The 27,534-nt window shown below is 61.8% G+C and overlaps 1 protein-coding gene and 1 long non-coding RNA gene across 7 annotated transcripts; one reads left to right on the plus strand and one right to left on the minus strand.

The window, feature by feature from the left end:
- Positions 1-89: 89 nt before the first annotated feature.
- LOC119247179 (uncharacterized) lies at positions 90-12,996 on the minus strand. Of its 5 annotated transcripts, XR_008552106.1 has the most exons (6): positions 12,927-12,996; positions 8,224-8,337; positions 7,442-7,559; positions 3,607-3,749; positions 2,801-2,939; positions 90-1,959 (listed from the first exon to the last, which is right to left on the minus strand). It is a non-coding gene; the product is annotated as an uncharacterized LOC119247179 (long non-coding RNA). The 5 variants fall into 5 exon arrangements; XR_005125653.2 differs by lacking the exon at positions 7,442-7,559 and having other exon boundaries at positions 2,801-2,900; XR_005125651.2 differs by lacking the exon at positions 7,442-7,559.
- Positions 10,055-27,510, plus strand: PACSIN2 (protein kinase C and casein kinase substrate in neurons 2). Of its 2 annotated transcripts, none has more exons than XM_037513421.2 (10): positions 10,055-10,198; positions 15,129-15,285; positions 16,445-16,680; positions 18,049-18,204; positions 18,579-18,754; positions 20,448-20,568; positions 22,946-23,067; positions 24,780-24,902; positions 25,261-25,457; positions 27,172-27,510. In XM_037513421.2, the coding sequence occupies exons 1-10, from the start codon at positions 10,139-10,141 to the stop codon at positions 27,282-27,284; spliced, it is 1,461 nt and encodes a 486-aa protein (XP_037369318.1). In that variant the 5' UTR covers positions 10,055-10,138; the 3' UTR covers positions 27,285-27,510. The 2 variants fall into 2 exon arrangements, with proteins under 2 accessions (XP_037369318.1, XP_037369317.1); XM_037513420.2 differs by lacking the exon at positions 10,055-10,198 and adding an exon at positions 13,049-13,306.
- Positions 27,511-27,534: the final 24 nt, after the last annotated feature.

Consider the following 27,534-nt stretch of genomic DNA (forward strand, 5'->3'; position numbering starts at 1 on the left):
CTTGGCCTCCGGGGCGACCCTCTGGGCTCTCAGTGTGAGCTTAGGGGGTTCTCCTGGGATTTTGGTAACAAGCCAAATAGAATCCCAGTGACTTTCAAACTCCATGAATAATTTATGTTGCGAAAGATTAAAACAACAGGCCACACTAGGTCAAGTTTAAAGCAGTGACTTTGTTGACAAATGTTTACCCACTGGTGGCAAAGCTCCTTCCCAGGCGCATTTCTGGTGCTTCCTACTGCAGACGAGATTGTGAGGTCACGGCGTGTCCCCACAGGTCGTGGGGCAGGTGGACGAGCGGCCGTTTGTGCGGGGCAAGGGAAGGCGGCTCGCGGTGGAGGTGGTGCTGTCTTCGCCCCTGACCGGAGCTTGAGCCTCAGCGTGGCACACGCCGGGCCGGCCTGCTTGGACCTTCAGGTGGGCTTTCAGGGAAAGCATCAAACAGTTCTCGCCACATGAAGGTCGTTTCCAGACTCTAAACTCTGAACTCCAGGCATGTCGCATCTCCTCAGATCAACTTGCTGGTGAAACGAGAGAGAATTTCAAAGCTGCTTTTTAGGTTCTTTGTCTCAGTTTCTCCAGTGGGGAAAAAGTCTGTCAGAGCGTCAAAGAACTGGCTGTTCTTGAAGTGTTGGGGGAGAACAGTGAGTCATTGTAGCTTTTTGTGGGTATTTTAGTGTCCGGTTTACTTTTGAACTGTTGTGTGCAACTGCACTTTGTTGGGTTCCTGTTGCCATGGCGCCAGGATGTTTCCTCAAATCTGCTTGTTCATGCTTTCACACGCCCCGCGGCACAGCCAAGTCCTCAGGTCCTCGGGCGCAGAGTTCCTCATGCACGCATCCAAGGATAGTAGCATTTTCCTCCAAACTGGGAAAGTTAGTTGTTCTTCCCGCTGGTGGATCCTGGAAAAAAGGGGCTCGTCTCTGTGAGAGACAATGCAGTGGTGGGCAGGTGTGGCCTGAGCAGGGGCCCCTGGCATCTCTTGGAGTCCCGGCAGGCCCCACGCGTTCGCATGGCCGAGTCTGCAGGGGGCTGGCCTGGGGCATCCGGTCCAGACCCGGTTCTCCTTGGTCCTGAGCTGTGTTTGTTCTCTTCGCTCTTATTTATTTATTCACTTGCTTGTGGGCTTGGTGGACACGCCCCTGGGAGCAGGTCCTGGTTTCAAGAATCCGCAGTCTAAAGGTGAACGGCGCTGGCCCTGGCAGTCACTGGAAGTTCCTCTCGCCCTCTTCCTGCCGTCCGGGGTGATTCTTGGAGACACTTTCCTGCATCTCATTGCTTTGAGGAATGTGTATTTCTTTCATGGTTGTTCAGCGCTTCCAGAAAGTCCCAGAGCAGCCGGAAGCTGTAGAGTTTCCAATCACCCCGAGTCTTTGGCCTTCTGCAGTCTTCGGGGAGAGCAGGCTTTCCCCTGCCGCAGTAAGCGGTCAGCCTAGGGTCTGGGCTGGTGTTTGGGGCTGATCCTGCCGAGTGTTTCCAGGGTCTCCAGGGGGCACGGTGCTGGCTCGGTGGGCTCGCACTTCCCGTTCTTCCAGAATTTAAAGTATGCTGCGGCCCCCTTTCAGCTCCCAGCGCAATCGCTCCCTTGATTCAGAGGATCCCTTTCCAGCTGCGGGAGGCCCCAGGGGGGAAGCCCTCCTGGGGGAGGTGTGAGCTGACCACGGCAGACGAGCTGACTTTCTAAGAATCACTGAAAATTAAGATTTGCTCTTAGCTCAGGACACATGTGCGGTGAATCATCTCAGAAACTAGTCTTTTCTCCCCTCTGTGAAATTCAACAAATGCCAGTATTTCTTGAATGAATGAAATCGCTAACAACAGTGTCTTATCAGAATCCATGAGCTTTTCCTTTACCCAGTCACTGCTTTTCTTTCTTAGGCAAAGATCCCGGTATGTGCCTGTCCCTTGGGGTAAAAGTTGGGGGGACCCGTTGTGAGCGAGATGCCCCGTGGAGCTTACTGTCTGGAGAGGGAAGCAGACAGGACGTGGGTTAAAAAAAAATCAGGTCATGATTTTTATTTTAAAGAAGGAAAAAAGGATGGATCTTTGGTAGACTAAGGCTGGTGGTGCTCGGGCAAGGGCTGGTCAGCAGGCTCCTTTGGGGACCTCTGGGCAGGGGCCCAAGGGTGTGAGACAGCTGGTGAGGCTCTCAGGGGAGAGTGTTTTCGAGAGAGGGGCCAGCATGAGCAAAGGCTCAGAGGCAGGGATGAGCTTGGTGTGTTGGAGAAAGCAGGGGAAGGTCCGTGTGGCCAGAGCAAAGAGGGGGAGAGGCCAGGCAGGCCGCGGGTGGCCTGTGGCAGGATGTACGAAGTGGGAGGCGAGGGCATGACTGTGAGATGGGCTTGGGGTGGGGAAGAGACAGAATCTAAATGTCCGAGAAGGCTGCCTGTGCAGCCTGGACGTTGGAAGCAACCGTGGGGCTCGCTTGTTTTACTGAGTCTTTGGGGTTCCTTAGGGAACATTAAATTTTTGTTTAAATTTTAGTTATTCCACTCGCATGCCTGTGATCAGAGAGCCTGTGAGTGTGAATACACCCTGCTTGTGAGTAACAATAGGGCCTCAATGGTCTCCCCATGATCCTGTCAATTAAGACACGCAACTATTAATAGCATGTAAAATAATTCTCAGCCTGGCCAGCAAAGAGCTGCAAGTTCTGAGGACTCACCAAGTGGAAACCCCATGGGGCCTTTGTGTAGGATATGAGCCCGGTTCCTCCCTCCTCCCTGGCTGTTCCTGTTTCAGGGTGGCCACGGGGCCTGCTGTCTGGCAGTCTGAATCCTGGGAGGTCCCCCCACACACACACCGACTGGCCTGTGTCTCCTCTGCCCCGGAGCCGGAGGGGTGCCCGGGGTTGGGGGGCAGACTTCCTTCATCCTGCTGAGCACAGTCCAGGTTCCCGTCAGCTCGTGGTCAAGAAAGAAAGACTTTCACATTCAGTTCAGCTAATGCATGAGAGAACGGGATCTGAAAACACACATTCGAGGCCCCTGCCCCGAGGGCCCTGGTCCCTGCGGTGCAGACACACAGGGCCAGGCAGTCCTGTGAGTGAGGAGGGGCCCTCGGGAGGCCAGGCCTCGAGGCTTCGTTTTACTGGGCACAGGGGACGGTCAGGTGGTTGGGGTCTGGACGGTCATCTGGGAGGCTGTTCAGGGAGGAGGAGCAGTGTGAAGAGAGGGGCCGGGGCCTGCGGGTGAGGCCTCTCTTGGAGGCCGCAGGCGGCAAGAGTGGGCCTGGGAGGTGGGTAACTCTCCTCTCAAGCTTGCCAGCGAGCCCCGAGCGTGAGCTCAGGCCTGGACTTGGGCTGCAGTGAGTGCCCCGCGGGGGGCTGTGGGGCCCAGATGGGAGGCCAAGGCTCGGTAGCCGGGAAGGCCACGCGGACGCACGCACCTCGGAGGCCCTTTGTCAGAGTAACAGGTGAGGTCTGAATCCTCCATGCTGAGCGATGCTCAGTGGAGCTTTACTGGTTTTGTTTATTGGGGGGGGGGGGGGGGGGGTGTGACTATCTGTGTGTATTTTTCTTTAAAAGATGGGGTTTCTGGCAAGGTGAACCCAGTGATTCCTAGACGGGATAGGACTGGTAAACCCCACTCCTGCCTCTCGGGGGCTCACTGTGTGCAGACGTTCACACTGTCTCCTGGGGCACAGCTCCAGGCAGGGTGGGCCGCGTGAGTCCTGAACGCTGAGTCCTTACCACGCAGAGGAGTTTCACCTTTCAATTCCTTAAAAATCGGTCACCGACTTGATTTCTGTACCTGCCAGTGACACACCCAGAGCTCTGGCGAGGGCCACTTGTCCCCCCCACAGCCGCGGCCTCCCCTTTCCGAGAGCCCACTCCTTACTCGTGGGCAGTGTTGCGGGTGCTGTCTCACCTCCTGGAGCGCCTCAGGTTCACCAGAGAAGCAGGGAGGACCCGGGGGTGGTGGACAGAGCCCGGGCGCGGAGAGCCCTGGCGTGACCCCTGCCTGGCGTGACCACCGCTGGCCGGAAGAATTGACATTTGGATGGAAAATGGTTCCCGCCTTGGCAGGCGGGTCGGGCTGAAGCAGCCCAGGCGGGCGTCTCTCCAGCCCCGTGCACGGTGCCTGCGGCGGCCCGAGGCCCGTGTTCCCCCTGTGGACGAGCGTCCCCGGGCTGGCCTGTCTGCCTCTTTTTATTTAGTTATTTTTCATTCATTCATTTTTCTTACATCATTGTTCATTTCTGTACAGTACCTGACTCTCCCCGTGTGGACCCTGCGATTCTCCCCCGAGCCTGGCACCCACCCCAGCCCTGCGCGCGGCCCTCCCGGTTTTGGCTCCTGTCCGCCCTCCCCTGCGCGGGGCTGTGGTTTGCCTGCAAGTTTTGTCTTTTTCCTGTTCCTGGGTTCGGTTTCCCTGTGTTCCCTCTAGACACGAGACCGTCGATATTTCCTTTTTCCTTCTGACTTCTTGACTTAGCATGACCCCTTCCAGCTCCTTCCACGTTGTCGCAAACGGCATGAGTTTATCTTTTTTTGATCGCTGAGTAGTATTCCACGGTGGCTCTGGCCCACGTCTCCTTGATCCGTCCGTCTGCTTCGGGGAATTTGGGTGGTTTCCGCATCCTGGCTGTTGTAACTAGCGCTGTCATTAGCACGGAGTGCAGTTTTCCCTTCGAATTAGTGTTTCTGTGTCCTTGGCGTAGATTCTCAGGAGTGGAATCTCTGGGTCCTATGGTAGACGCATTTTTAGCGTGTTAAGGATGCTCCATACAGCCTTCCGCAGAGGCTGGACCAGGGCGCATTCCCACCAGTGGGTGAGAGGATCCTTTTTCTCCACGTCCTCGGGGCTGGCCTGTTTAAAAGATTTTTTTTTTCCTTTTTTTTATATTACTTGTACATTTGTTAAGACTGAGAAATCAGCGTTACTGTTAAATCACTCCAGACTTCTACTCCGAGATGATTTGTTCTGTGGGAGGAAGAGCAGGGCCCTGTCGTGCCTCAGACTGTGATTCAGGGTCTGAGCCTGTTTGTTTTCGGTGAGATGACTGTGTCCAGCGGGGAGGGCCTGGGAGTGGCCGGTTTCAATGGCCACCACAAGCGTGTCTGCCCAGCGGGGCTAGTTTTTGAATCTTTGGCAGCACCTGTGAGCGTGTTGGGCTGCACTGCCCGCCTGATGGGGCATCTGCAGGACCCTCCCTCTCTGCCCCCCGGGGCGGGGCCTACGAGCATGAGCTCTGCCCAGGACGAGCTTCGGGGTGCAGCTGCTCCCTGTTGTTGAAGTCACCGCTGCACAGTGTCCCTGGGTTAAGTCGCGTTACATGCTGATCTCTATCTCTTCCTTTGAGGAATGTTCGCTTTTCCGAATGAGATCACTGGAAACAAAGCACACTGTGCCCGCTGTTCGGACTCTTAAAGCAAAAGCCTTCCTGCCCAGGCCCTGTCCCCGGAGCCCCCACCATGCTGGAGCCTTGGAGACCAGAGAGAAGCAGGGGACCCCAATTTTCTCACAGGGGCTGACGGGACAGACAAGACAGATGGAGTGGAAGCTGGAGACAGCAGCCAGGAGCTGGGGGGGCCCTGCCCTGGGGGGTCCTGAGTGGCAGAGGGGCTTCCCGTGTGGCTGGTGGCGGATGGTGGGTGGGACTCAGCCCCACATCCTCCCTGCCGGGTGCCAAACCCACGTGTGGCTCCGTTAAACGTGTGCAGTTGTGTTTATGGAAGATTTCAAACCTCCAGGGTGAAAACATCTTCCCCTAAGTGCCCCACATGTGCGCCATCTGGGCACCGACAGACTCTGCCGGTCAGAATTACCCACACCGTCCAGCTCAACTTATCTTGAATCATTCATCCTGCAAATTTTTAGGAGGTGACGGTGATGTGTCGGATCCCGGAACTGGGACTGTGGAAGTGAACAAAACAGATCAGAACACTGCCTGCCCGGAGCTCGCCGGGGGGAGGGGGCCCGGACAATGAGCGAAGGAAACAATCAGGTGAACGACGACGTTAACACTGGAAGGACAGGCGAAGGACAGGCGTTCTCAGGAGGAAAGGAAAGCAGAGGCCTTCTCTCCCTGAGAGGGCGGGGAAGGGTCAGACCTGCCGGCCGTGGCCCCCGCTGGCCTCTTGCCGAGTTGGCCTGGGCTCCCTGTGGGGGGGGCCTGTGGGCAGAGAGCAGTGTGGGGTGCCTGGGGGTGCCGCCACCAGCAGGGCCTGGGGCGTGGTGGGGAGAGAGGAGGCCAGGATGTGTTTGGGGGAGGCAGGGTGGCGGGGAGGTGGGTGGGCAGGGGGCTGCACTCTGCAAGAGACAGAGTGTGGGGGGGCGCTGAGGCCAGGCTTGAGTTTTGAAAGGCCACTATGTTGAGAAAGAAATGTTGACTCAAGTGGGGGATTTTTGTTGACTTGCTTTGTGTTCTAAAGGTCTTCCATGCTGATCGCCCAGAAGGTCAGGTAGCTTAGAGGGTTACAGAGTGAAATGCAAGTTCCTCACCCCTGCCCTGGCAAGGCCGAGGCTGAGGGCCATCCCCATGCTGGCCCTGGCCCTGGAGTCCCAGCGGCTTCTTTCGTGCCCATGGGATCAGACTGTGCTCTGTGCTGCTGCCCATGGTGCCCACGCGGGGGGCTCGTCGGGCGTCTGCACGCTAGACCTGTGGCTGGCTGTGCCCCGGGGCCAGCGCGCTGTGGACTCCCTGTGGCCGTGACGAGGTTTTCAGCGCGTCTCGTGTCTGTCACGTTGAAGCCTGCACCGTAGCAAGTTACCTCGGGTGGGCTTGTCTTTAGAGCAACATTCGAGCAGAAGCAGCGGGGTCAAAGGACGGGTGATTCTCTTTTGTGAAGAAGCTCACATGTCGAGAGGTGGATGAGACCATGTCAGGCGCCGCATGGCCGAGCGGGGATCGCCGCGCGCACGCCTGATTGGCTGCAGGCACATCTGGCAGCACCAGAGACATGAACTTCCGAGCCAGCAGCCCAGATGGGAGAGTGAGTCATGGGCGCTCCTGGGGCGCCGCCCTTCCTCCGGGAGCCCCAGGCTGCAAGGCAGCTGCTGGAGGCGGACGGGCCGAACTTTGCTGTTCCCAGCTTATGCCCACGGCCAGCCACCTGCTGCCGCCCAGCCCTCCCCCCCCCACTGTTCCTAGCATCGTCCAGCGCCTTCTGTCCTCGGCAGGGTGTTCACGTCACAGCCGGCCGGCCCCAGCCCAGCAGCGGCTGCCTCTGCCTGTCGCCGTGCCATCCCCGGGGCTCCGAGGCGTGCCCGGCACGAGGCAGGTGCCCACAGGGCTGTTTGTAGAAAGAGTGGTGGACACTTTGGGGCAGACTCTCCCCTCACTCGGGCCCAGGCTGTGGCTTAGAAGAAGCTGTGGTGGTTTCCAGTTAGCAAAGAGCCTCCCGCCCAGGATCACAACCGGGGCCTTTGGTGTGGTGCCCCTGGCCAGGACTCGGGCAGCCCCGAGGGGCCGGGTGGGAGGGCGAGTCGGTGGGGCCTACCTCCCCGCGCTGCCTTGTGCGTTGAGTGGACTGGAGAGCTTTGCTGCCCGCTGCTGTCATGCAGAATGTTCTTGTTTCACAGAAACAGCCTTTGGCCTAAAGACCTGTTCTGGCTTCTCTTTTTGGAACAAATTAAGGACATTAAGGGGGGCGAGAGGTGCTTGTGTAATTTGTACCTGTTGTTTTCCTGATACCTGTTATCAGGTGCAGGGGGGGGGAAGAAGGTTGTGCCGGTCACCATCAGGCCCAGGGCACCCTCGGCGCCTCCCTGACCTCTGACTCTGCGCTATTCTAGGCGCAGCTCCAAGTGCTTAGTCAGTGCAGAGCAGCCAGACCAAGATCCGGAGCCACACCCCTGCCGGGGTCATTCCTGAGTGCCAGACTCCTGCCCAGAGCCTCTCAGACACCCGTCAAGCACCCACTGTGTGCCTGTCCGGGTGGGGGTGGCGTGAGGGTTTCAGCAGGGGTGCGTCTTTGCGCTCAGATCAAAGCATGTGCCTGTCCTGCCCTCGTGCCACAGGCGTGTTCAGGTCTCCCAGGGGAGGCACCCTGGGGGGCTGCCCTGTGCTCCCCTGATGACCAGAGAGCCCACAGTGGTCACCACGCCCTCCCAGAGCAGCAGAAAGAGGAGGGAAGGGCTGTTTTCTGTCGAGCGCCTGCTGGGTGCAGCACGGGGCCACCGCTGTGGAGTCAATGAGATGCGCAAAGGGCTTGCAGCCCCAGGACCCCCCACCCTGCGCCCCAGCCCGCGGGACCTCTGGCGTGGCCTTCCTGCCCCTCACCTCTGTTTTGGTTCCTGCGTTTGTGAGCGTGATGGCTGTGGTTTGTCATCCAGGTCACCGCCGCTAACCCTGTGGTTCCTTACGCAGACCGTGCGTTAAAATGGCAGTAAAGTCCTAAAAATTAGGAAGCAGGTGTGTTCTTTCCCGATAGCTCCTTTTCACAGCATCCTGGTCTTGTTTTATGCTAGGCTAACCCTTGACTCTCTGAGGGTTCTTATCAGAATTTACTAGAATTTCCATTTTCTTCCCTCAAGTGTCTGTTTTCCCCAGAAATCAGTTCAGAATGGAAGTTGTTCTGGTTGAAGAGCCGTGTGTGTGTGTGTGTGTGTGGTGGGGGGGGGGGTGTTGTGCTGAGGGCTTGGGGAGCTGATCCCTGGGCAGGAACTGCCCTCTGAGGCGAGTCTGGCCCCAGGTGGCCTCCCTAAGGGGGTCTGGACCTGAAGGGTCCCAGTGAAGTTTAAAAATTCCCCCCTCCCCCAACTCTGCTTTCTCAGCTCTAGGCATGGGGCTCCTGCCCTAGGCTCACTCCTGCCTGGTGTTTTGGGGGTGACTTTCTCTCAACCCAGCCCTTCGCTTTCCTCAGAGAGTCCACTGCTCCCCACAAAGTCACAGGAAGTGCCTGGGATGGGTGGTCTTGTCTTTGCTTTTCCTGTGGCGTTGGGGAGGAGGCAGGAGTGGCTCAGCACCTGCTACCTTCCCAAAGGTGAATTCAGGGGCCATTTTCTGCCACCAGGTCAGACCACCAGAGCCGTCTCGGTGTGGTGGTGCCTGTGGCGCGTGTGCCAGGAGGCAGAGGGCCGCGGGGCAGAAGAGCTCCGGACCCCACACCCCTGTGCTCGTGGTTGGGAGTTAACGGAGCTCACTCAGCGCTGTGCTGAAAGGAAAGAAGTGGGTCCAGTTTCTGGGCCGTGCGTCTTCCCGAGGTTTAAGTAGGTCTTTAGTACGCGACCGAGGCTCCCAAGAGCAGCCGGAGAGTGACAGGTGCTCCCTTTTTCCAATTCAAGGCTGACACACGCGTTTCCAGATCTTTCCAGCTGGAGCCTGGCCGTCTTGGCACCGGAGGGGCTGGGGTGGGGGTGTGGGTCCCACGTGGCCATCAGATCCCGGCCGGGAATGAGCGTGCCGAGTGCTCCCGGAGGAGGATGTTCCTCGTGTCATTCCCAGACGTGCATCTTTAGGGCAGAGACAGGTCCTTGGCCTCCTGTGACCTGCCGTGGCCCTGACCCCTCTCCGTGCACTTAGGCAGAGCCCGTCTGCCTGTGCTCATGCCCAGCTGCCCCCTGCCCTGGGGGGACGGGCGCATCCTCGCCTCCTGAGCCTTTCACAGCGTCAGGGCTGACCACGCGTGACACGGGGCAGTGGAATGAACTTGAATTTGGAAGCACAGAACTTGGTTTTGAGTCTTGACCTCGCCATTTATCACTACTTCATAACCTCGAGCAAGTTCGCGGGCCTTCAGCTTCTCAGCTGTAAGCAATAAAAATGCATCACTCCGGCAGGTGGGTGCCGCACTGCTGGGCCCAGCCACGGGTGCTCTGCCCGCTCCTGGTTCTCCCTCATGGTCTCTGCCCTTCCCCAGGGATGGGGAAGATGGTTTCGTGTCAATCTGTCCATCTGAGACCACAAACTGTTCTTCAGAAAGCCCTGGGAGCTCTTCCGTAGCGGTTGAGAGTTTTCACTTTGTGAAACACGTGCGTGTGCACACACCCAACGCGCACATGCCTGCGCCCGGCACTCCCTGAAGGAGCTGCTCTCTGCCGAAGGCCGCGGCGGAGGTGGAAGGGACTTGCTTTCGTGCCTTGGGAGTTAAAACGCGCAACAATCTGTTTCTCTTCTCCAGGCCGGTCTGCGGCTCTCAAGCATCTGGAGCTGACCCCTGGGCGCGAGCGCTCCACGCGCCTGCTCCGGGGCCGAGATGTCTGTCACCTACGATGACTCTGTCGGCGTGGAGGTGTCCAGCGACAGCTTCTGGGAGGTAAGCCCTGCCCCCTCCTGGTGAGCATGGCCACCAGGCCTGTGGGGCTCGGCAGGCTCTCGTTTTGGGGGACAGGGATTGCAGGCTGAGATGCGTGTACCCCGGAAGCGGGCAGGCGTGTGGGGCCAGCAGGTCGGCTGGGCGGTCGGCGAGGGCAGGGAGCTCCCCTGCTGGGGACGGCGAGGTTCCTTGAGGTCGGAGTGTCTGTTCGGGCTAAGGCCGCGCCTGGCCAGAGGTGCTGTCGCTTTCGCACGGCCATGATGGGCATCATCCGGGACAGGCAGCGGCCACGCGGAGCGGGCTGTGTGGCGCTTGTCCCCGTGCCCGGCCGTCCGTGCGGTGGCAGGCTCCCGCCCCCTTGAGTGATTTGATGAGTTTTAAAACTTTTTTGGGAGTCACTTTTCTTGCACCCCGCTTCTTCCTTCTGCCTGCTGTTGGTCAAAGGAAAGTCCATTATTAATCAAGTTTTGTCCTGGTAGCTAAAGCCCTGGAACTTTCTTGGCAGTTGTGGCCTTCGAGCCCTGGCTTCCCAGGTGGAGAGCCCTGGGTCCCGCCCTGGCTCCACTTTACTAGCTGGGTGGCCCCGTGAGGGCTGCTTGCCTGACCTGAGCCTCGGGGTCTTTGTCTATAAAGGGGGGATGGTTCTGGCCTTTGAGGGAGGCTGCCAGACCGAGATGAGGACACAGGCCCCTTCCTCACACGGGCAGGGGCTTGGGCAGCGGGAGACATGAGGCGCTGGCCCGGGGTTGCTGTCAACGTCGGTGGGTCGGGCGTTTCCTTTTGTCAGATACCACCTGACTATCGTCTGATAAACACAAGTGACCACAGATGCCCACGTTTTAAAACGATGGGTGAGGAGCTCAGAACTATCAAGTTTTCTTTCCTGTATTTTGGGGGGGAGTCATTGACCTTCAGCTGAAGACATCATTTTATTAGAAGTGTTGCTGGAGCACGCAGGCTCTCCACACCTGGGGAGGCCCCGGCGGGGGTTGTGACAGCTGAATCCTTGCCCCAAGGAGCTGGCTTCTTTGAGAGCAGAGTCAAACTGGCTGGCACCGAGCATGCGGGCTCCTTGGCTGCTAGCAGCTTTGCTGGTGGGCATCCAGGCTGGAGCGCGACTCTCAGTCACCAGAGAGGCACATCTGCCCCAAGAAGCAGTTTCACAGAAGAGTGACAGGACAGGGATGGTGACGGATGTGTCCCAGCCCCTGGGCAGCAGTGGCTCCCTGGCATGACCTTCTCGCGGCCCAAGCGGGTGGTGATGAAACCAGGTGCATGTGGAGGTCCCCGGACGTGCTGGGGTTAGGACGGCCTCCACCTGTGGGCCACCGGGAGGTTAGGCCTCGCTCCCTCGAGGACACCTGGAGCCTGGTGACTGCGCAGCCTCCGTGCACCCACGGGGCTGGGCTTCAGAGGCAGCTCTGGATCCTCTCCACGCCGAGCCCGAACCGTCTCTGGCAGCTTCTAGGTCATGGGCATCCGCCTTGCACCTGCTAGGGTTCATGCTGCCAGGTCTTGGTGGGGGTGGGAGGCAGGGCCAAGCGTGCTGTTGCCAGGTGGCACGGGTTGACTCCTGCCCCCACCACCTACTCTGTGTTGAGGCTTTGGACAAGTTACTAATTTTCTCTGCCTCAGTTTCCCAATCTAAAGATGGAGGTAGTGGCGGTCGCCAGACCTGGGGTTGCTGAGTGCTGCATGTGTGTGCCTGTGCGTGCAGTGGGGATAGCAGGCCAGTGCTGCCCCTGATGGGGGTTGGCGCTACAGCCTTTCACCTGTCCTCCAGGGGGGCCGGCACTACACCCTATCACCTGTCCTCCAGGGGGGCCGGCACTACACCCTATCACCTGTCCTCCAGGGGGGCCGGCACTACGCCCTATCACCTGTCCTCCAGGGGGGCCGGCACTACGCCCTATCACCTGTCCTCCAGGGGGGCCAGCACTACGCCCTATCGCCTGTCCTCCAGGGGGGCCGGCACTACGCCCTATCGCCTGTCCTCCAGGGGGGCCGGCAGCCCCGTCTTAATTCCCAGTTGATAGGGAGAATGCTCTGGAAAAGTGAAGCAGCCCAGGAGAGCGCGGCAGCAGGTGGAGCGGCTGCTTACGCCCAACACATCACACAGTTGTCTCAGCCCTTCATTGACTCAGGCTCCTGGGCTTCCTGCTGGGTTCTTAGCTGTGCAATGACAGGAGACAAGAACCTCCCAGAGGCTCACCCAAGCCTGCCTTTCGGGCTGAGAGGAGACCAAGCTCCCCGCACCGCACCAGCATGGACGAGACAGCGACTGGCCGGGGGCCCTCTCCTCCCCGGTCAGCTTGTTATAGGACAGGGAGAGGGGTTACAAGCTCACGCCGCTGGCTCACTCTTGGGGCTTCCTCTGCTAGGTGGAGAGGGAGCAGCTTGGGTGCTTGGGCCTTTGGGGTGAGTGTTCAAGCGCTTGAGCATCTGAGTCGACTCTCTGTCAAGTGGCCCTAGTAGCCTGCAGGTTTGGGGTGCGAGACCACAGCAGGCCTGAACCACCCACAGCCTTGAGCTCTGACCTCCCTGGACCCGAGGGGCTGCTGGTTGGAAGGCACCACCTGGCCGCCACCCATTGAGTCTGGACTCTAGCCCTCTCTGTTCTCAGCCTGAGGAAGGTTCTGGAAGGTGGGCTGTGCCTCTTCCACCTACATGATTGTGGATGACTTTGCCTTTTCAAACCTGAATTTCTTTGTAAACTGGGAGCACTGACCTGCCTACTATCAGGACCTCCATGAGGAGACCCCCCCAGGGCATCAGCCGCTGCCCAGCAGGCACCCACAGGCCCCATTATGATGCTGCTGCTGCCCACCTGGTGCCTGGCACCTGTTGCCAGGAGGCCAGTGTCCAGATGGGCAGGAGGCCGATGCACACAAGGCCACCAGCACCATGGGGGGTGTGTTTGGAAGGGCCCGGGTGGCCCCTCTGTGGACCGGCCAGCAGGAGCCCATGGTGGGCACCTGGAGCCGCCTGCCTGCCAGCGCCGGTGATGCTGGTGGCCCCACGTGGTGGGCTGGCACGGACGGCGGGTGTCAGGGAATCCTTGGTGGGGACGACCAGCTGAGCTTTACCAGGGAGCCGGAGTCGGGGCAGGTAGGACCGGACCTGTGCCTCAGCACCCACCTCGCCCTGGCTTCCTCGCCCCCTTTTGATCCCGGCTCCCCTCTTCCCTCTGCCCCGGCGAGGGCACACATGTCCTGGTGAACTTTCAGGGCTTGTGTGCAGCGTCTTACTCACATGGAGGACAGTGTGCCCCTACCTCGCACACACATTCCCGGGGAGCAGCCTCCTCCATGCCTGGCCCCTTAGCAGCCGTGCAAGGTCATAGCTCAGGACTGAAACTGCCGGGCCCTCGGGGTGCGGTGCTGCCTGGCTCTGCCCGCTGGGTTCGCAGTCTTCACCACCAGGGGCACAGAGGCTCCCGTCCGCCCACTCTACCCCACACGTGACATTTCCCTGGGGTACGCCGGTCCCTGCGGGGTGAGAGCGGCCTCGCTGCTCTCTGGGGCCTTCCCCCAGGTCCCGCCAGTGGGGGCAGCTCGAAGCCCCGAGCGCCCAGTTCTCACTGAGGTTGCTGTCCACACCCAGGGGGCCTTTTCCACTTCCATGTGCTGACTTCCGGGGCTTTGCGGTGGTGGTTTCTGGATGTTTGATGTGATAAAGTGTATTTACATGCTATGTGCACACGCGTGGACACAGCGCTCGTGTACGGGGGTGCACGCATGTACGTATGTCCTCAGCATCCTGATAGTTTTTACCTTTGAAATTTGGTTTAAGGAGTCCTGCCCTCCCAGGTCACAAAGACACGCGCTTGCGTTTTCTTCCGGCCACTTGACGGTTTTGCGGTTTGCTCGTTGTTGAGCTCCTGCCGGGTGGCGGGACAGTGGGAGGCCATGGGGGGAAGGGCGGGGGCCCAGCCTCCTCGGGGCACAGTGTCAGAAGCTGATGTCCCATCAGGCCTGAGGTGCGGGAAGTAAGACTGTCCAGGGCCTGGCTGCTCCCGGCTCCGCTGGGCCTTGAGTCAGCGTCAGGACAGCCGGAACCTCCCTAGGGGCCCTGGGGCGGGGGGTCCAGAGTCTGCTGGATTCCTCGCGCTCAGATGAACCCTGGGCAGGAAGAGGCCCAGCTCTCTGGTGCCTCAGGCCCCTGCGTGGGGTGTGCGAGCCTGTGCTTCAGGGCCGGTTCCCTTCTCCCTTGGGCCCTGGTTTCAGCCAGGGACTTGGTTGTCGTCGTCAGCCGGTGACTGGCCAGAGGGGCCTGATGGTCACCGGCTGAAGGGGGAAGTGAACCGGAAGGTGCATGAAGTAAGCGGGCGTGGCACCCTGCTGGACGTCCCCCGCACCTGCGGCCTCAGTTGACCCCGCTAATGGCGCCTGTGGGGTCAGCGGGGCCAGGTCGGCTCACTCCCTCTCGCCCACCTGGGCTCCTGCTTCCAGTCCTCCAGCCTTTCTGTTGCCTGTGGCCACAGAGTCCCGCAGCAAGGAGGTGGCCAAGATAAGGCGGTTGTAAAAGCAGACCTGGAACATGCTCCAGCGTCCTCAGGCAGTTCTGGACTGTTTTCAGCCACAAAACCTGCAGGAGGAGCAGGAACCGGTGTGACCTGTTGGAACAGTCCTTACCGGCACCTGTAATAATAAACCCGCTGCCTGCTAGAGCCGCTGTCTCTGCTGCCTGCGTCACGCTGGTCCCCGACAGGACAACAGGACGGCTGGGCTCCAGCTCCTCCGAGCTGCCCCTCTCCAGCACCCCCCCACCCCCGTGCCACCCAGCAGGCTCTTGGGGGCCGAGGGACTCCAGGGGAGGGTTAGCCCCAGACTCACTGAGAGGAGAGCTCTGCAGTGGGGCTCCAGGGCGGGGAGCCGGGGCAGGAAGGGGCAGGGCCGGCTTCGAGCTCGCAGCGCCTTCTGTCTCCTAGGTCGGGAACTACAAGCGGACCGTGAAGCGCATCGACGACGGCCACCGCCTGTGCAGCGACCTCATGAGCTGCCTGCACGAGCGGGCGCGCATCGAGAAGGCCTACGCGCAGCAGCTCACCGAGTGGGCGCGGCGCTGGAGGCAGCTGGTGGAGAAGGGTAGGGGCCGCGCTGGGCCTGCTTCCTCACTGGTCAGAGCGGGGCTGGGTGCGCCTCGGAGTTCTGGGGCCCGGGACTCTTCCCCCTCTGCTCCTTGCCATGTGCCCAGCCCTTCTGCCGGTCTGCCCACCCCTTACGGGCCCAGGCTCCCATCACGCCCGCTGGGTGAAGGCTTTGCCGCCCTGCTCACCTGGCCCCCTACTGAGGCGGTTCATTGTAACCCAGCCAGGTGGCAAGTCAGCTGGGAGGGCCGGAGGCCGCAGCAGGCCTTCCACTGTCTACCTTTAACAGTGGGTAAGGGGCAGGTTTTGCCCCTGGGCTCAGCACAGAGCCTTGGTGTGGAGCAGGGGCCAGGGAGGGGCGGCCCACAGGGGTGAGGAGTAGCTGGGACTGGGTCAGCTTCGTAGGTGAGCGGAGATCTTGTTTCTGCCCACCCGAGGCCCCTCTCTCAGGGCCAGCCATCAGCACCAGGCCCACGGAGCACGCCTCCTGGCTAAACTCTCTGGGTTCTGTCTCTCCCTCTTCCCCTCCACCCACGCCACGGTGCTCCTGCCCATCCCTGGCGAGCGCTGGAGGACAGGCCCTGGCCTTCCTGTTTTCACCCTCAGCTTTCAGCCTAAATAGCAGGCTGGCTCTCCCCTACCCCGCCCAGACCCCTGCCCCCCCTTAACAGGAGGACAGGCTGGGTTCCGGCTTCCTTCCTGAGGACAGAGTGCAGTGGCTCTGGCACCCCCGCAGCACACTCTGGAGATTTCCATCTGGACCAGAGCTGCTCTCCTTCCTCCCTCAGCACAGGGCTTGTCCTGGGAGCCAATGAAGGGGAATGTTTTGCCCAGCGGGGGCGGGGTGGGGTGCAGGGTGGGCTCTGAGCAGCCTGGGGAGCACTCCCTTCAGAAGGCCCCTCCTCCATCAGCCTTAAGCAAATTAAGACTGGCGTGATGAGTTTTTAAACAATTCAGTGATTTTATGAAAAAGAAATATCTATCCTCCTCCAAGGGCCCTCGTAAGCTGGAGAAAGGGGCAGCTGTGGAGAGAGCAGGGGTGAGACAACTCCCAGCCAGCAGCTGGACTGCTGGCCAGAGCCCCCTCCCACCCCCACAGGGAGGGGCTCCCAGAGACGGCCCGTGCCCAGTAACCCACCAGCTTGTCTTCTGTGCAGGGCCACAGTATGGGACGGTGGAGAAGGCCTGGATGGCCTTCATGTCCGAGGCGGAGAAGGTGAGCGAGCTGCACCTGGAGGTGAAGGCCTCGCTGATGAATGAGGACTTCGAGAAGATCAAGAACTGGCAGAAGGACGCTTTTCACAAGCAGATGATGGGCAGCTTTAAGGAGACCAAAGAGGCTGAGGACGGCTTCCGGAAGGCACAGAAGCCCTGGGCCAAGAAGCTGAAGGAGGTGAGTCAGTCCCTCTTGCAGGGGCAGGCTCCCTGCCTGGCCTGCAGGCCCGGCTGCTGGTCCCCCTGAACTCCCAGGCGCCCCTGTTGCTGCTGCGGGCACAGGATGCCATGGCTGGCAGAGAAAGGCTGGAAGCCACAGGCCCAGGTGCCCAGCCTGGGGTGCTTTGTGTGCGCTCAGACGTTGGGCCCTTAGCCAACCCGTTTTACAGTCGTGGAAACAGGCCCGAACCACCCGCCGTAGTAAAGCTCAGAACCCAGGCTCTTACCCGCTGACAGTGCTTCCCCGAGCCCCGGGGATCACCACTAGGCAGGCTGACCAAAGTCCCTTTAGGCCCTCGAACGGGTTAGCCTCTGACACAGGCTCCTGGCTCAAACCTGCAAACGATACTGATACTCACTTTCTAAACGCAGCAACGGAAATCACTGAGTCTTGGCCAGCGCTGGCTGGGGGAGGCGATCCTCACACCCAGGCCAGCCACTCCTCCTGGGGACACGAGCCACTGCTGCCACCCCGCTCCCTCGACCTGCTTTCCCCGGGAGCTGCTCTGCCCCCCTCCTCCTCAGTCACCCCAAGACAGGTGGCCCCTGTCTTGGGGCGGCAGCACTAGGCGTCCTTCTTTTCTGTCTTTGGCCACATCTCCTTTCTCTTGTTGCCGGCCCCTTCGTGAGGGGCCCGAGGGGGGTCGTCTCACTGTTGCCAGCTCTTCTCTCTAGAATGAAATCTGTGACTGGCTCAAGTAATGGAGTGTTTATTGAATAGACAGCTGTATCTAAGGGGGCGTGTGTAAGTCACGCTGTGTGTATAAAACAGCCGCTGGGAGTTTGGAAAACGTGGCTGTGGCCCTGCCTCTGAACACCGCCACCTCGTGTAGATTTCTCCTTTGGAACGTTCTCTGCATGCGCTGTTCCAGCTCCCTGGCATGCTGTTCCCTCAGACAGCCACATCTTCATTTTTGCTCCATGTCACCTTGGATGGCTTTCAACTGTTCTCTACACGATCTGTCAGCCCAACCCCGCCCGAGTGCTCCCTGCCACTCAGCTTTCTTCTCCTTGGCACTTCTCGCCTCCACAGCTACTCTGTAACTTGGCTCCCTCTTGTTGCCTCTCCTGACCGGACTGTAAGCGCCGCAGAAGCCCAGTTCTTTGCCTGGTTCAGGGCCCCGGTGCCCAGCACGGTGCTTGACACAGAGCAGGCTCCGGCCCATGTCCGGCGAGCCAGCATCTGTTGAAACTGGCGGGAACAGCACTGAGCGGCTGCGCTGCCGTCCCTTCCTCGGCCCCTCCTCGGCGTGGCAGGCCAGCGCTTCCCCTGCTCTCTGCAGCCGCCTCCAGTGAGGACTGTGGCATTCGGAACCTTCTCCCGCAGGTGGAAGCAGCAAAGAAGGCCTACCACGCAGCCTGCAAGGAGGAGAAGCTGGCCATATCGCGCGAGACCAACAGCAAAGCAGACCCGTCCCTCAACCCGGAACAGCTTAAGAAGCTGCAAGACAAAGTAGAAAAGTGCAAGCAAGATGTGCTGAAGGTGAGTGGTGGCCTCCCGAGGGTGCTGTCGCTGTGGAGGTGGCCTCAGGCTGAGCCTTGGCCGCTGCAGGGTGGGGCCAGGGGTGGGGCCTGGGTCTCCCAGCAATTCCACAGCCAGACAGGGCCGGGCTCTCCAGGACCAGAGCGGGGGGGTCCTCGGGGCTGGACTTGAGGGGCACGAAGGCGACCATTCAGGGTGCTCCTCTCCTCACCGCTGCTTTCAAGTCACCAAGTGACTGTTCAGGATGGTTGCCCCATGAGTCAGTCTGGCTGCCCACGGGGCCAGCAGCACGGGAGGCAGAACCTGCCCGCCTCTACCCACCAGAGGGCGTCAGGGCCCGGGCGGAGAGGAACCCAGCCCGGCTTTCCTTGCAGACCAAGGAGAAGTACGAGAAGTCCCTGAAGGAGCTGGACCAGGGCACCCCCCAGTACATGGAGAACATGGAGCAGGTGTTCGAGCAGTGCCAGCAGTTTGAAGAGAAGCGGCTGCGCTTCTTCCGGGAAGTCCTGCTGGAGGTTCAGAAGCACCTAGACCTGTCAAACGTGGTCAGGTGAGCGGCTTTTGCGCTACAAAGCACAGCTCCAGGTAGTGGCAAGTTGCCTTTGAGTGAAGCTCAGTCGCTGCTCTCCAGACCAGGGGCTGGCGTTGGCGGAGTCTCCCTGGTGCCAGGTTCTGCGCTGCTATGACCATGACGCCAGGAGGACCTTCTGCTGAGCCTGCCTGTGCCTGGTGGTCAGCCTGGCAATAGCCTGGAGCTTGGAGCTGCTGACCGCTGACTGGTCACGCTGCTACACTCTGCCCACCCCGTGCAGCCCTCTGGTCTGGGCAGGAAGGGCGCCTCCCCCTGGGGGCTGCAGCTCAGCCAATGCAGCCAGCACAGCTGGAATCAACTGGGAGTACATCCGGCATCCCCAGGCCTGCACCGGCCCCTGGGTCTTGCGTGAAACCCTGTGTGAGGCCCCTCCCGCCTTGGGCAGCTGGCTGCCGCTTGGTCTAAGGCCAGGCAGCCAGACCCTGAGGTTGGTTCTGAACTGCGACCCGGAAGCAGTGATTCTCCTTCCACCCGCCCCTGCCCTGGTCCTGTGATGCCTTCGCCAGGGCAGAGGCCTGCGCTAGCTGCGCTGTCCTCCCGGCAGAGCCTCTCGGAAATGCATCACAGGTCAGGGCTTGCCAGTGGGGAGTCACTTCCCCTCGTCCTGCACAGTCAGAAGGGATGGGACGGCGCAGGAGGCCGCGCCTTGTGCCGCAGCTTATGACAGTCTCGCAAAGAGGGGCCTTGTCCCCATCTTGTTGATGAGAAGCTGAGGCTGGGCGCTGCTGAGTGACCTGCCAGGGGCAGCAGCAGCCGCCATGCCCGCTCTGTTGTCCTGGTTGGCCTGCTCTGTCCCTTGGGTGCTCCACACCCCTGGGAGCAGGTGGTGCAGACGTGGCGAGGACTAAAGCCACAAGAAACGTCCTCGCTCACGCTCTGGAGGCCAAGAGTTTGGGGTCTGTTGCTGCAGCCCCCCGGGAGGGGTCCTCCTGCCTCCCAGCCGCGCCATCAGCCCTGGTGTCCTTGGTGGGTGGGCAAACCCTATGCACGTGGCACCTTCCGCGCGCGCCTGTGTCCACCCTCCCCCTTCTATAAAAAGGTGTCCTCTGACACCCAGTTTCCTGATAAGGTCACATTCTGAGACACTGGACTTTTGGTCAGACCCCAGTGTGCCTTTGTGGAGGACACAGTGCTCCCCACCCAGATAGCACCAAGCCCCCTCTAGGAGGGGGAGCCTGAGGCCCCGAGGGGCAAATGTGTGCCAGGCGCACGCATCAGAGCTGGCTGCACCAGGCCCCAGGGACAGCCCGCCTGCCCAACCGGCCGCTTCCTGGCAGGTGGGTGGGCTTGACTGCTGGCAGAAAGCACCCCCAGGAGCAGCTGGGCCCCGTGGCCGCCGCAGCTTGCTCTGCTCGAGTCGGGCTTGCCTCTCCGCTCTTGCGCTCTGCATGTAAATCATGCAGCTTCTTTGGAGGGACGATTCTGGGCCTGACTAAATGAAACAGACGGTGCCCCAAGTGGGCAAATGCTGTTGCTACCAGCTTTGATTTAAAGCTGATTTGCTGACCGCCACAGTATGGCTTCCAAGCCGTGGAGCTGCTTCTTCCCTCTGTGCTTGTCACTGCAGACGGCCCCCCTTCGAGCAGGGCTGGTGTCAGGACCCCGGGGTGACTGTCCCGCCTCCCCAGCGTCTTGCTTCTCTCTTAATTAGCTACAAGCACATCTACCGCGATCTGGAGCAGAGCATCAAGGCTGCCGACGCAGTGGAGGACCTGCGCTGGTTCCGCGCCAACCACGGGCCTGGCATGTCCATGAACTGGCCTCAGTTTGAGGTGAGGGCGCTGCACTGTGACCTCGTGGCCTGTGGGGGGGGGCGCATTGAGAGTCTGGGGGCCCGGCCTCACCCCAGGCCTCAGACTCTCCAGTGAAGGTGTCATTATGCTCTTCTCACTTGGGACTTTGACACGGTCACTTGTTGGCCATTGGCATGCCCTTCATGGGGACAACCAGAGCCCCCTCCCCTGGTTCCCTGCCCCACCCACGGGATGGCCAGAGGGAGTGGCCGGGCACACAGCAGCCTGGCAGGCCAAGGGCCCCAGCCCAGAAGCCTCTGGTGCGGGGCCAGGGGCGGGGACTCTGTGTGGCTTCTCTTAGTGGGGATTCTTCTTACGTCAGCCAGCAAATCCACCCCGTTTGGGATCAAGGTTCATGTTCCTCTTTTCCCATTTTCACGGGTCTGAGCCTTCCAGTATTTTTATATTGCAAAATGTGAAAGCCGGGCATTGGGTCTTTCGCCCCCAGGACTGGTCGCCAGGTCCCCCCTGGCCTCCAAAGGCAGCAGCAGCTACCAGCGCTGCCCCCTGTTCTCTGAGGGAAAACAGTCTCCTGCCTCGTGGGAAGCCCAGGCCGAGGTCCCTGACGGGTGGTGGCTAGAGCCCAGGCTCACCCATCCTGCCTCCCCACTTGGCAGCTGTGGGGTGCCAAGCAAGCCCTTTGCCCACAGCGGTCCCCCCCTTGTGTTGGACGGGGATGGCACAAGCCCATCTCCTCAGCAGCTGGTCGGCAGCCCAGGCCCTGCCCCAGCAGGCTGCAGCTGTCAGCCCCCGGCCCCGCCCACCGCACAGCAGCCTCCTGGTGCCCTCGGCTGGTGTGGTCCGTCCTCACCCGGAGCTGCCGCTTTCCCGGCTTTCAGGAAGCTGGTCCGCTGGCAGCTGGGCCCCTCGGCCGAGCCCCCCCACCGTCTGGAGGCCCTTCAGTCCCAAGCAGCTGGGAGCAGACCCCTTCCCCAGGGCTCCGGGGCAGGGCGGAGGCCCCAGGGCTTTCCCCTGGGCGTGGGTCTGGAGGAGAAAGTGCCCGCCCGCCCGCCCGCCTCCCCAGTGGGGCGCAGGCAGGCTCCCCCTCGGGCCTGGTGATCGCCGCCCGGACTTCACCCTGGGCCTCTCGGGAGTGGCTCAGGGAATCTCCTGCAAAGTGCTGCCCTGGCCCCTGAGGGGGGCCCCTGTCCTCGGAGCCTGCGGGCTGGCACCAGCGCCTGCATGTGGCCCCTCTGGCGCTGTTAGGGGATCGTGCTTGACTTTCTCTAATGAAATGTTTTGTTTTTATTTTCCATGCCACGAGGATGAAGTAAGTTTCTCTTTGATGGCTAGCTGACTGAGTTCCAGGCCTCTTGCCGAGTGCAGTGGGCCAGCCGCGTGGCTGTGACGGCGGCCCCAGCCTGGTTCTGGCAGCGAGCGCTGCCCCCGGCGCTGGGAGCCCGCGGCCGGCTGCAGCCGGCCCTGCTGTGCCCGGCTGTGGCCAGCTGGCCCTGCTGCCCTCCGGGGGCCTCGGAAGCCACCCGGTTGGAACTGACCAACATTCTCTCTTCCCTGGGGGGCTGAGTTCCCAGGCAGCCTATTTCAGTTGGTCGTCGAGCAGGTGATCGGGATCTGGGCCCACGTTGGCCACCGGCTCTGTGCAGACAAGTCACATTTTCTTCCTCACCTGACCAATTGCCAGCTTAGACTGTTCTGAGATGGCTTCTAGCCTCGAACGTCTGTGGCTGCCCACGAGCAGAGCGTGGGCTCAGTCACGGCGCGTGTGAATTGGCCGTTGGGTGGAGGGCAGGGTGGGCGGGAAGGAGCAGGCATCAGCCAGCCGCGCGCCGTGCTGGGAGACCAAGTCCTAGCGCCTTCCTGCTCCTTCTGCCTCTGGCGATTCCCTGTGCCGCTCCTGTGAGCTGCCCAGGCGCGGGGAAGAGTGCCAGCCTTCGGGGATCCCATGGCGGACTCGCTCAGGTCTCCCCCACCCCAAAGCAGAGGCAGTTTAGGACAGAGACGAAGAGTCTTCGGCACCGCGGGGCGGCTCGGTCTACCTTGACAGGCTTGGGAACTTGGGGAGGCCTCCGGCTGCGCCCAGCAGGCAGAGCCACGTGCCCAGGCTCGGGGCTCCCTGGGGGTCAGAACCCCCTCCGGGTGCTGGGCCACCACCAGCTGGAGCTGGACTTGGTGCCGGCGCCTGGCCCCCTGAGGAGCCGCTGCCTGGCACAGTGAGGATGGGTCAGAGTAGGGGGTGTCAGCCGCCTGGGGTCTAGCGGGGAGAAGGGAGTGCGGAGGCAGCGAGCTAATGGCACTGGCTGTGCCGGGCAGGTTCCTGGCTCACTGGCTGGGGTTTTATGCTGACTGGCCTCAAACCGATGAGCTTCCCGTTTCTCTCCCTCGGTCCCTGGTGCAGGAGTGGTCCGCAGACCTGAATCGAACTCTCAGCCGGCGAGAGAAGAAGAAGGCCGCTGACGGCGTCACCCTGACCAGCATCAACCAGACGGGCGACCAGGCTCTGCAGAGCAAGTCTAGCAGGTGGGCGGGGCTCCTCTGCCGGCGGCAAGGGCCCCCGGGTCTCTGCAGGGGCGTCACACCCCAGTGGGCACCATGGCAGACGCTCTGGAGACCGGTGCTGTGCTGGACACTGGTCTGCGGGTCTTGCCGGGGAGCACCGTCCACCTGGTGCGGGGGCCACGGCAAGATCCAGGGGTGCACATGGCAGTCTTAGCTTCAGAAGTGCTTTAGGCTTCAAGTGAGGGTGGAGCCCATGTGTCCCAGGGGTGCACATGGCGGCGGAGGCCACCGTCGAGCTGGACTTACTTCCCGTGCTGTGTGCTGGCACCGCAGGCAGGCGGGGGGGCAGGGCATGTCCCTTTTGAAGTCAGCTCTTCGCTGAGAGTGCGGGTCAGTTCTGACCTCATTACTGCTAGAACCAAAGTCGGATGAAAGAGGAGGCGCCAAGGTCACGAGAACCTCCTGGAAAGTGCACAAGATGAGTCCTTTCTCCAGACCTGCCCAGGGCCTCAGGCCTCCGGACAGATGGGCGTCACCGCTGCCCCATGGGGTGACTGTTCACCTCACAAAGAGCTGCCTTGCTGGGGGGCTCAGCTCTGGTTCTGGAGGCCTGTCTCTAGCCCTCCCTGGGTGCCCTGGGCAGAGATGACCCTCACTCAGCTGCTGGGCAGGCAGCTTGATAAGGACTAGCGCTGGGTAAATGCTGTTCCCCGGGTCAGGCCAGGTGTGACGGGGTGGGCGTGGCAAGGGTGACCCCATTCCAGACCCCATCCAGGGCGTGGGGAGGGTGGCCCCAGCTGCTGTGCGAATTCAGCTGCTGGCCTCAGCTCCCCAGGGTCCGCTGGAAGAAGCACCAGGGTGGGAGGGTTGGTCAGGGTGCCATAGAGGGGTGTCAGAAGCCTGGCGGAGGAGTGTCCAGTGACCCCGCCAGGCCTAAAACTGACGAGGCAGTTCCTGGCCACTCAGGGTCACTCGTCTGGTCCGAGGCATTTCCACCTTTCCCCCCCCGCCCCCTCGGCAGTGCCCTCTGAGCATCCGTCCGCGTGGCCAGCAGGGAGGCAGAGGTGGCACCGGCCACTCCCTGACTTAGGGCCATCACTGTGCGTCCACCGGGCGTGGGCTCCCAGGCCACTCACCTCCGTCCGTCACACTGCCTCAGGCTCCCACAGCCACTGCGTCCTCCTGGGCCTGCTGGTGTCCGCAGGCTGGGCATGGGTCAGGCGTCGCTCCGGTGCCCCTGGGCCGGCACACGGCAGGCGTTGATGTGGCTGTGCAGACGGCTTCTGTCTCTGGAGCACAGAAACGGTCTTTTTCCTTCCCAGAAAGTGCAGCTCAGCAGGCTTGGGTGCCACCTTGGGGCGTCCTCTGGGTAGCCAGAGGACGGGGTGCACTGAGGCCCACTCCTGCTCATCAGCCGGCCTCCGAGCCTCCCCGGCAACCAGCTCCCCGCGGTGGGAACAGGGTGGGGGCGCCACAGAAGAGCCCGTGTGCCCCCCAGCAGCCCGGCCCCACCCCCAGCCCTGTCACGAGGAGGGAATTGGGGTTTTCTTCTGGGCACGTTACGGGGGTCAGCGGCCCTGTGTTCTGCTGGCGCAAGCTGTCTGCTCAGATGATGCCCCCGTCCTGCAGGGATGGACCCTCAGAGCCTGGCCCCGGGCCCCTCTAGTGGGAGCCCCCAGGCCCCCCGTGGCCAGCGAGCTGGGGTCCCCTGAAAGCTCTCTCTCTCCCTGTAGTGACCTTAGCATCCCGAGCAACCCCGCACGGTCAGCACAGTCGCTGTCCAGCTACAACCCCTTCGAGGACGAGGACGACACAGGGAGCACCGTCAGCGAGAAGGAGGAGATTAAGGCCAAAAAGTGGGTGAACACACGTTACCCTCTGGCTCCTGCCTCGCGCGCTCTCTCTCTCTCGGTCAGGGTCTCGCCTCTCAGCGCTCAAAGCAATGCGTGAGGCCCGCAGGTGGGGCCCGGCGGCCAGCCGTTGGACAGTCTGGCTTCTCTTTCCGGCGGGGAGGGCCCCAGTTAGGAACCTGTGGCTGCTTGTCTTCTGTCCTCTGTCAGCCTCGTCCGGGCCTGCACCACCTCTGCAGCTCCGCTTGCAGGCGCCGGGCTGGGCCGAGACTGCACCCTGGGGGCGGCGCCCCAGCCCTGCGGCCCCTGCGGCTTCCCCTGGTGAGGGCCGGGTCCTCAGAGCCCCGTCGCCCCTCTCTTGCAGCGTGAGCAGCCAGGAGAAGACCCAGAGCTTTGCCCCCGACTGGTCGGACGAGGAGTCCAACAACCCATTCTCCTCCGCGGACGCCAATGGGGACTCCAACCCCTTTGAGGAGGACACCACCTCGGGGACCGAAGTGCGGGTGCGGGCCCTTTACGACTATGAAGGGCAGGAGCACGACGAGCTGAGCTTCAAGGCCGGTAGGTGGGCCCTTGGCATGCCAGGGCGGAGGCTTCCAGGCTGCTGCGAGGCCTCTTTTCAGTCCGGTGTTGCCCCTGTGGGGGTCTCCCTGAATTCCAAAGCAGCAGGAGCTCAACGCCAAAGTGCAGCGGTGCCCTGTGCCTTAGGCCAGGTGCCGCCCCTGCAGGGCTGAGGCCTGGGCACAGCAGGCACTGGGCAGCAGCTGCTGACCTCCAGCACCGCCGGCTCCCTCAGTGCTGTGGGATCAGCACCCCCAGACCAGTCCTGCCCCAGCTGGCAAGGCAGCCCAGGGCAGAGCCCCGTGAGCCCCGGGCCCCACGCAGTCCTGCCCCAGCCGCGTCCCCAGCTCTCTCCCTGCCGCGTGCTGTGTGGCACCCGCCATAAACGCCGTGCGGCCAGGCTGGAATCCACGTTTTCTAGAACAGTCTGTGTCCTGACTATGTGAGCTGCTTTGTGCCGAGATTTTCTATCCCTTTTTTCTTTTCTTTTTTGACCTGGTGGCAATTCACCAAAGTGGGTGCAACCCTCAGTTTGAAAAGCAGTCTCAGAACTCAGGAGACTTGTGTGGCGGCTTCCTTCCTTGGCACTGCCCTCCCCGAAGCCCCTAGCACCTGCCTGGGGGCTGCCCGGCCCTGCCCGGGCACAGCTGCTGGCACTGGAACCTCCCGTGGTGCAGTGAGTGTGCTTTATCTGTGTTTCGAGGTGAAGGAAGTCACAGCTTAGGCTACACCTGTGAGAAAACCCCCACTTGACCTCCATCACCTGCTCTCTGGCTTTTGGAGGTGGCAGGATGCAGTGTCCTTCAGCCTCCTCCGCTCCGCACTCGACAGGCCAACCGGCTGTCCCCTGACCCTGGACCCAGGGGCCATCACAGGGGCCTCGCCCCTGGGGCGGGCGGCTGAGGGCGCAGAGCAGGGCCCCGCAGGAACCGCAAAGCTGCAGACTGGACCCAGACAGACAGGCTGTGCCCGGTGGACCCCGCCTGCAGCTCCCTGCTCCCAAGAAGGTCTGAGCTGGGGGCCAAGGTCACTCCCCACGTGGCCGTGGTGCCCAGAGTCCACCCCAAGAGGTGTCCCCACAAGACCCCAGGTCCACCGCTGGAGGAACTGGGGCTCGGGCTGTCCCTCTCTTCCTCTCACCTCCCCTGCCACCCGGTTCCTTCACATCTAAACACGAGCCAAGGCACCCTACCAGTGAGCCATGGGGCTCCTGGGCCTGGCGACGGCCTCCACCTCAGAATGCGGGAGGGGTCGGTTTAAGTCGGAGGACAGATGCCCCGGGCAGGCGCAGGGGCGGGCATGCCGGGTCCCACCCCACCTGCACTCTGGACGCAGGTGCTCGGGGAGGGGAGGAAGGACGGTGCAGGGCGAGGGCGGCTCCTGAGAAGGTCCCGGCCTGGGAAGGCCCGGGGGCGCGGGCCGCAGGCTGAATTCTGCTGTGTCTGGCAGCTGCTGTGGCCTCTGGGGGCCACCGGCTCTGGTCAGCGTGAGGGTAAGTGGCTTTCCGCCTCGCGGAGGCCACGGCTTAAAAACAGCATAAAGCGCAATCTAGGGAGCGATGTCCAGGCCTCGGCCCCGGGAGCGGGCCGGCCTCCCACTCAAGGGAGAGATGCGGGGCGGGCCGGGGCCGGGCTCGGGAGGGAGGTGGCGCTCTGACTCCTGGGGCCAGGCTGCCCCTGTCCGCTCGCCAACGCCGCCGCCTTTTGTCTTGCAGGGGACCAGCTGACCAAGATCGAGGACGAGGATGAGCAGGGCTGGTGCAAAGGACGCTTGGACAACGGGCAGGTTGGCCTGTACCCAGCGAACTACGTGGAGGCCATCCAGTGATGGCCCGGCTGGCTGCGGCGGGGCGGAGGCCGCGGCCCAGGCACTGCCCCGTTGACCGCCGCCCGGGCAGCACCACCTCCAGTGCCCCGCGCTACTTTTCCTGCAAAAGATGTTGGTTCCCGGCTCTTGGCTCCATGGTGTCTCTTGAAGGCAGCGAGCGGGTCTTTCCACCCGGGACTCGGCACCCCGACCACGCGCAGATGGAGCCGGAGCGCAGCCGCGGCGCCAGGCCCCCGCCCGCCCGCCCGCC

This window comes from Talpa occidentalis, unplaced genomic scaffold (assembly GCF_014898055.3).
Source record: "Talpa occidentalis isolate TD23 unplaced genomic scaffold, MPIMG_talOcc4v2.1 talOcc4.16, whole genome shotgun sequence".
In the NCBI taxonomy this organism is placed as follows: Eukaryota; Metazoa; Chordata; class Mammalia; order Eulipotyphla; family Talpidae; genus Talpa; species Talpa occidentalis.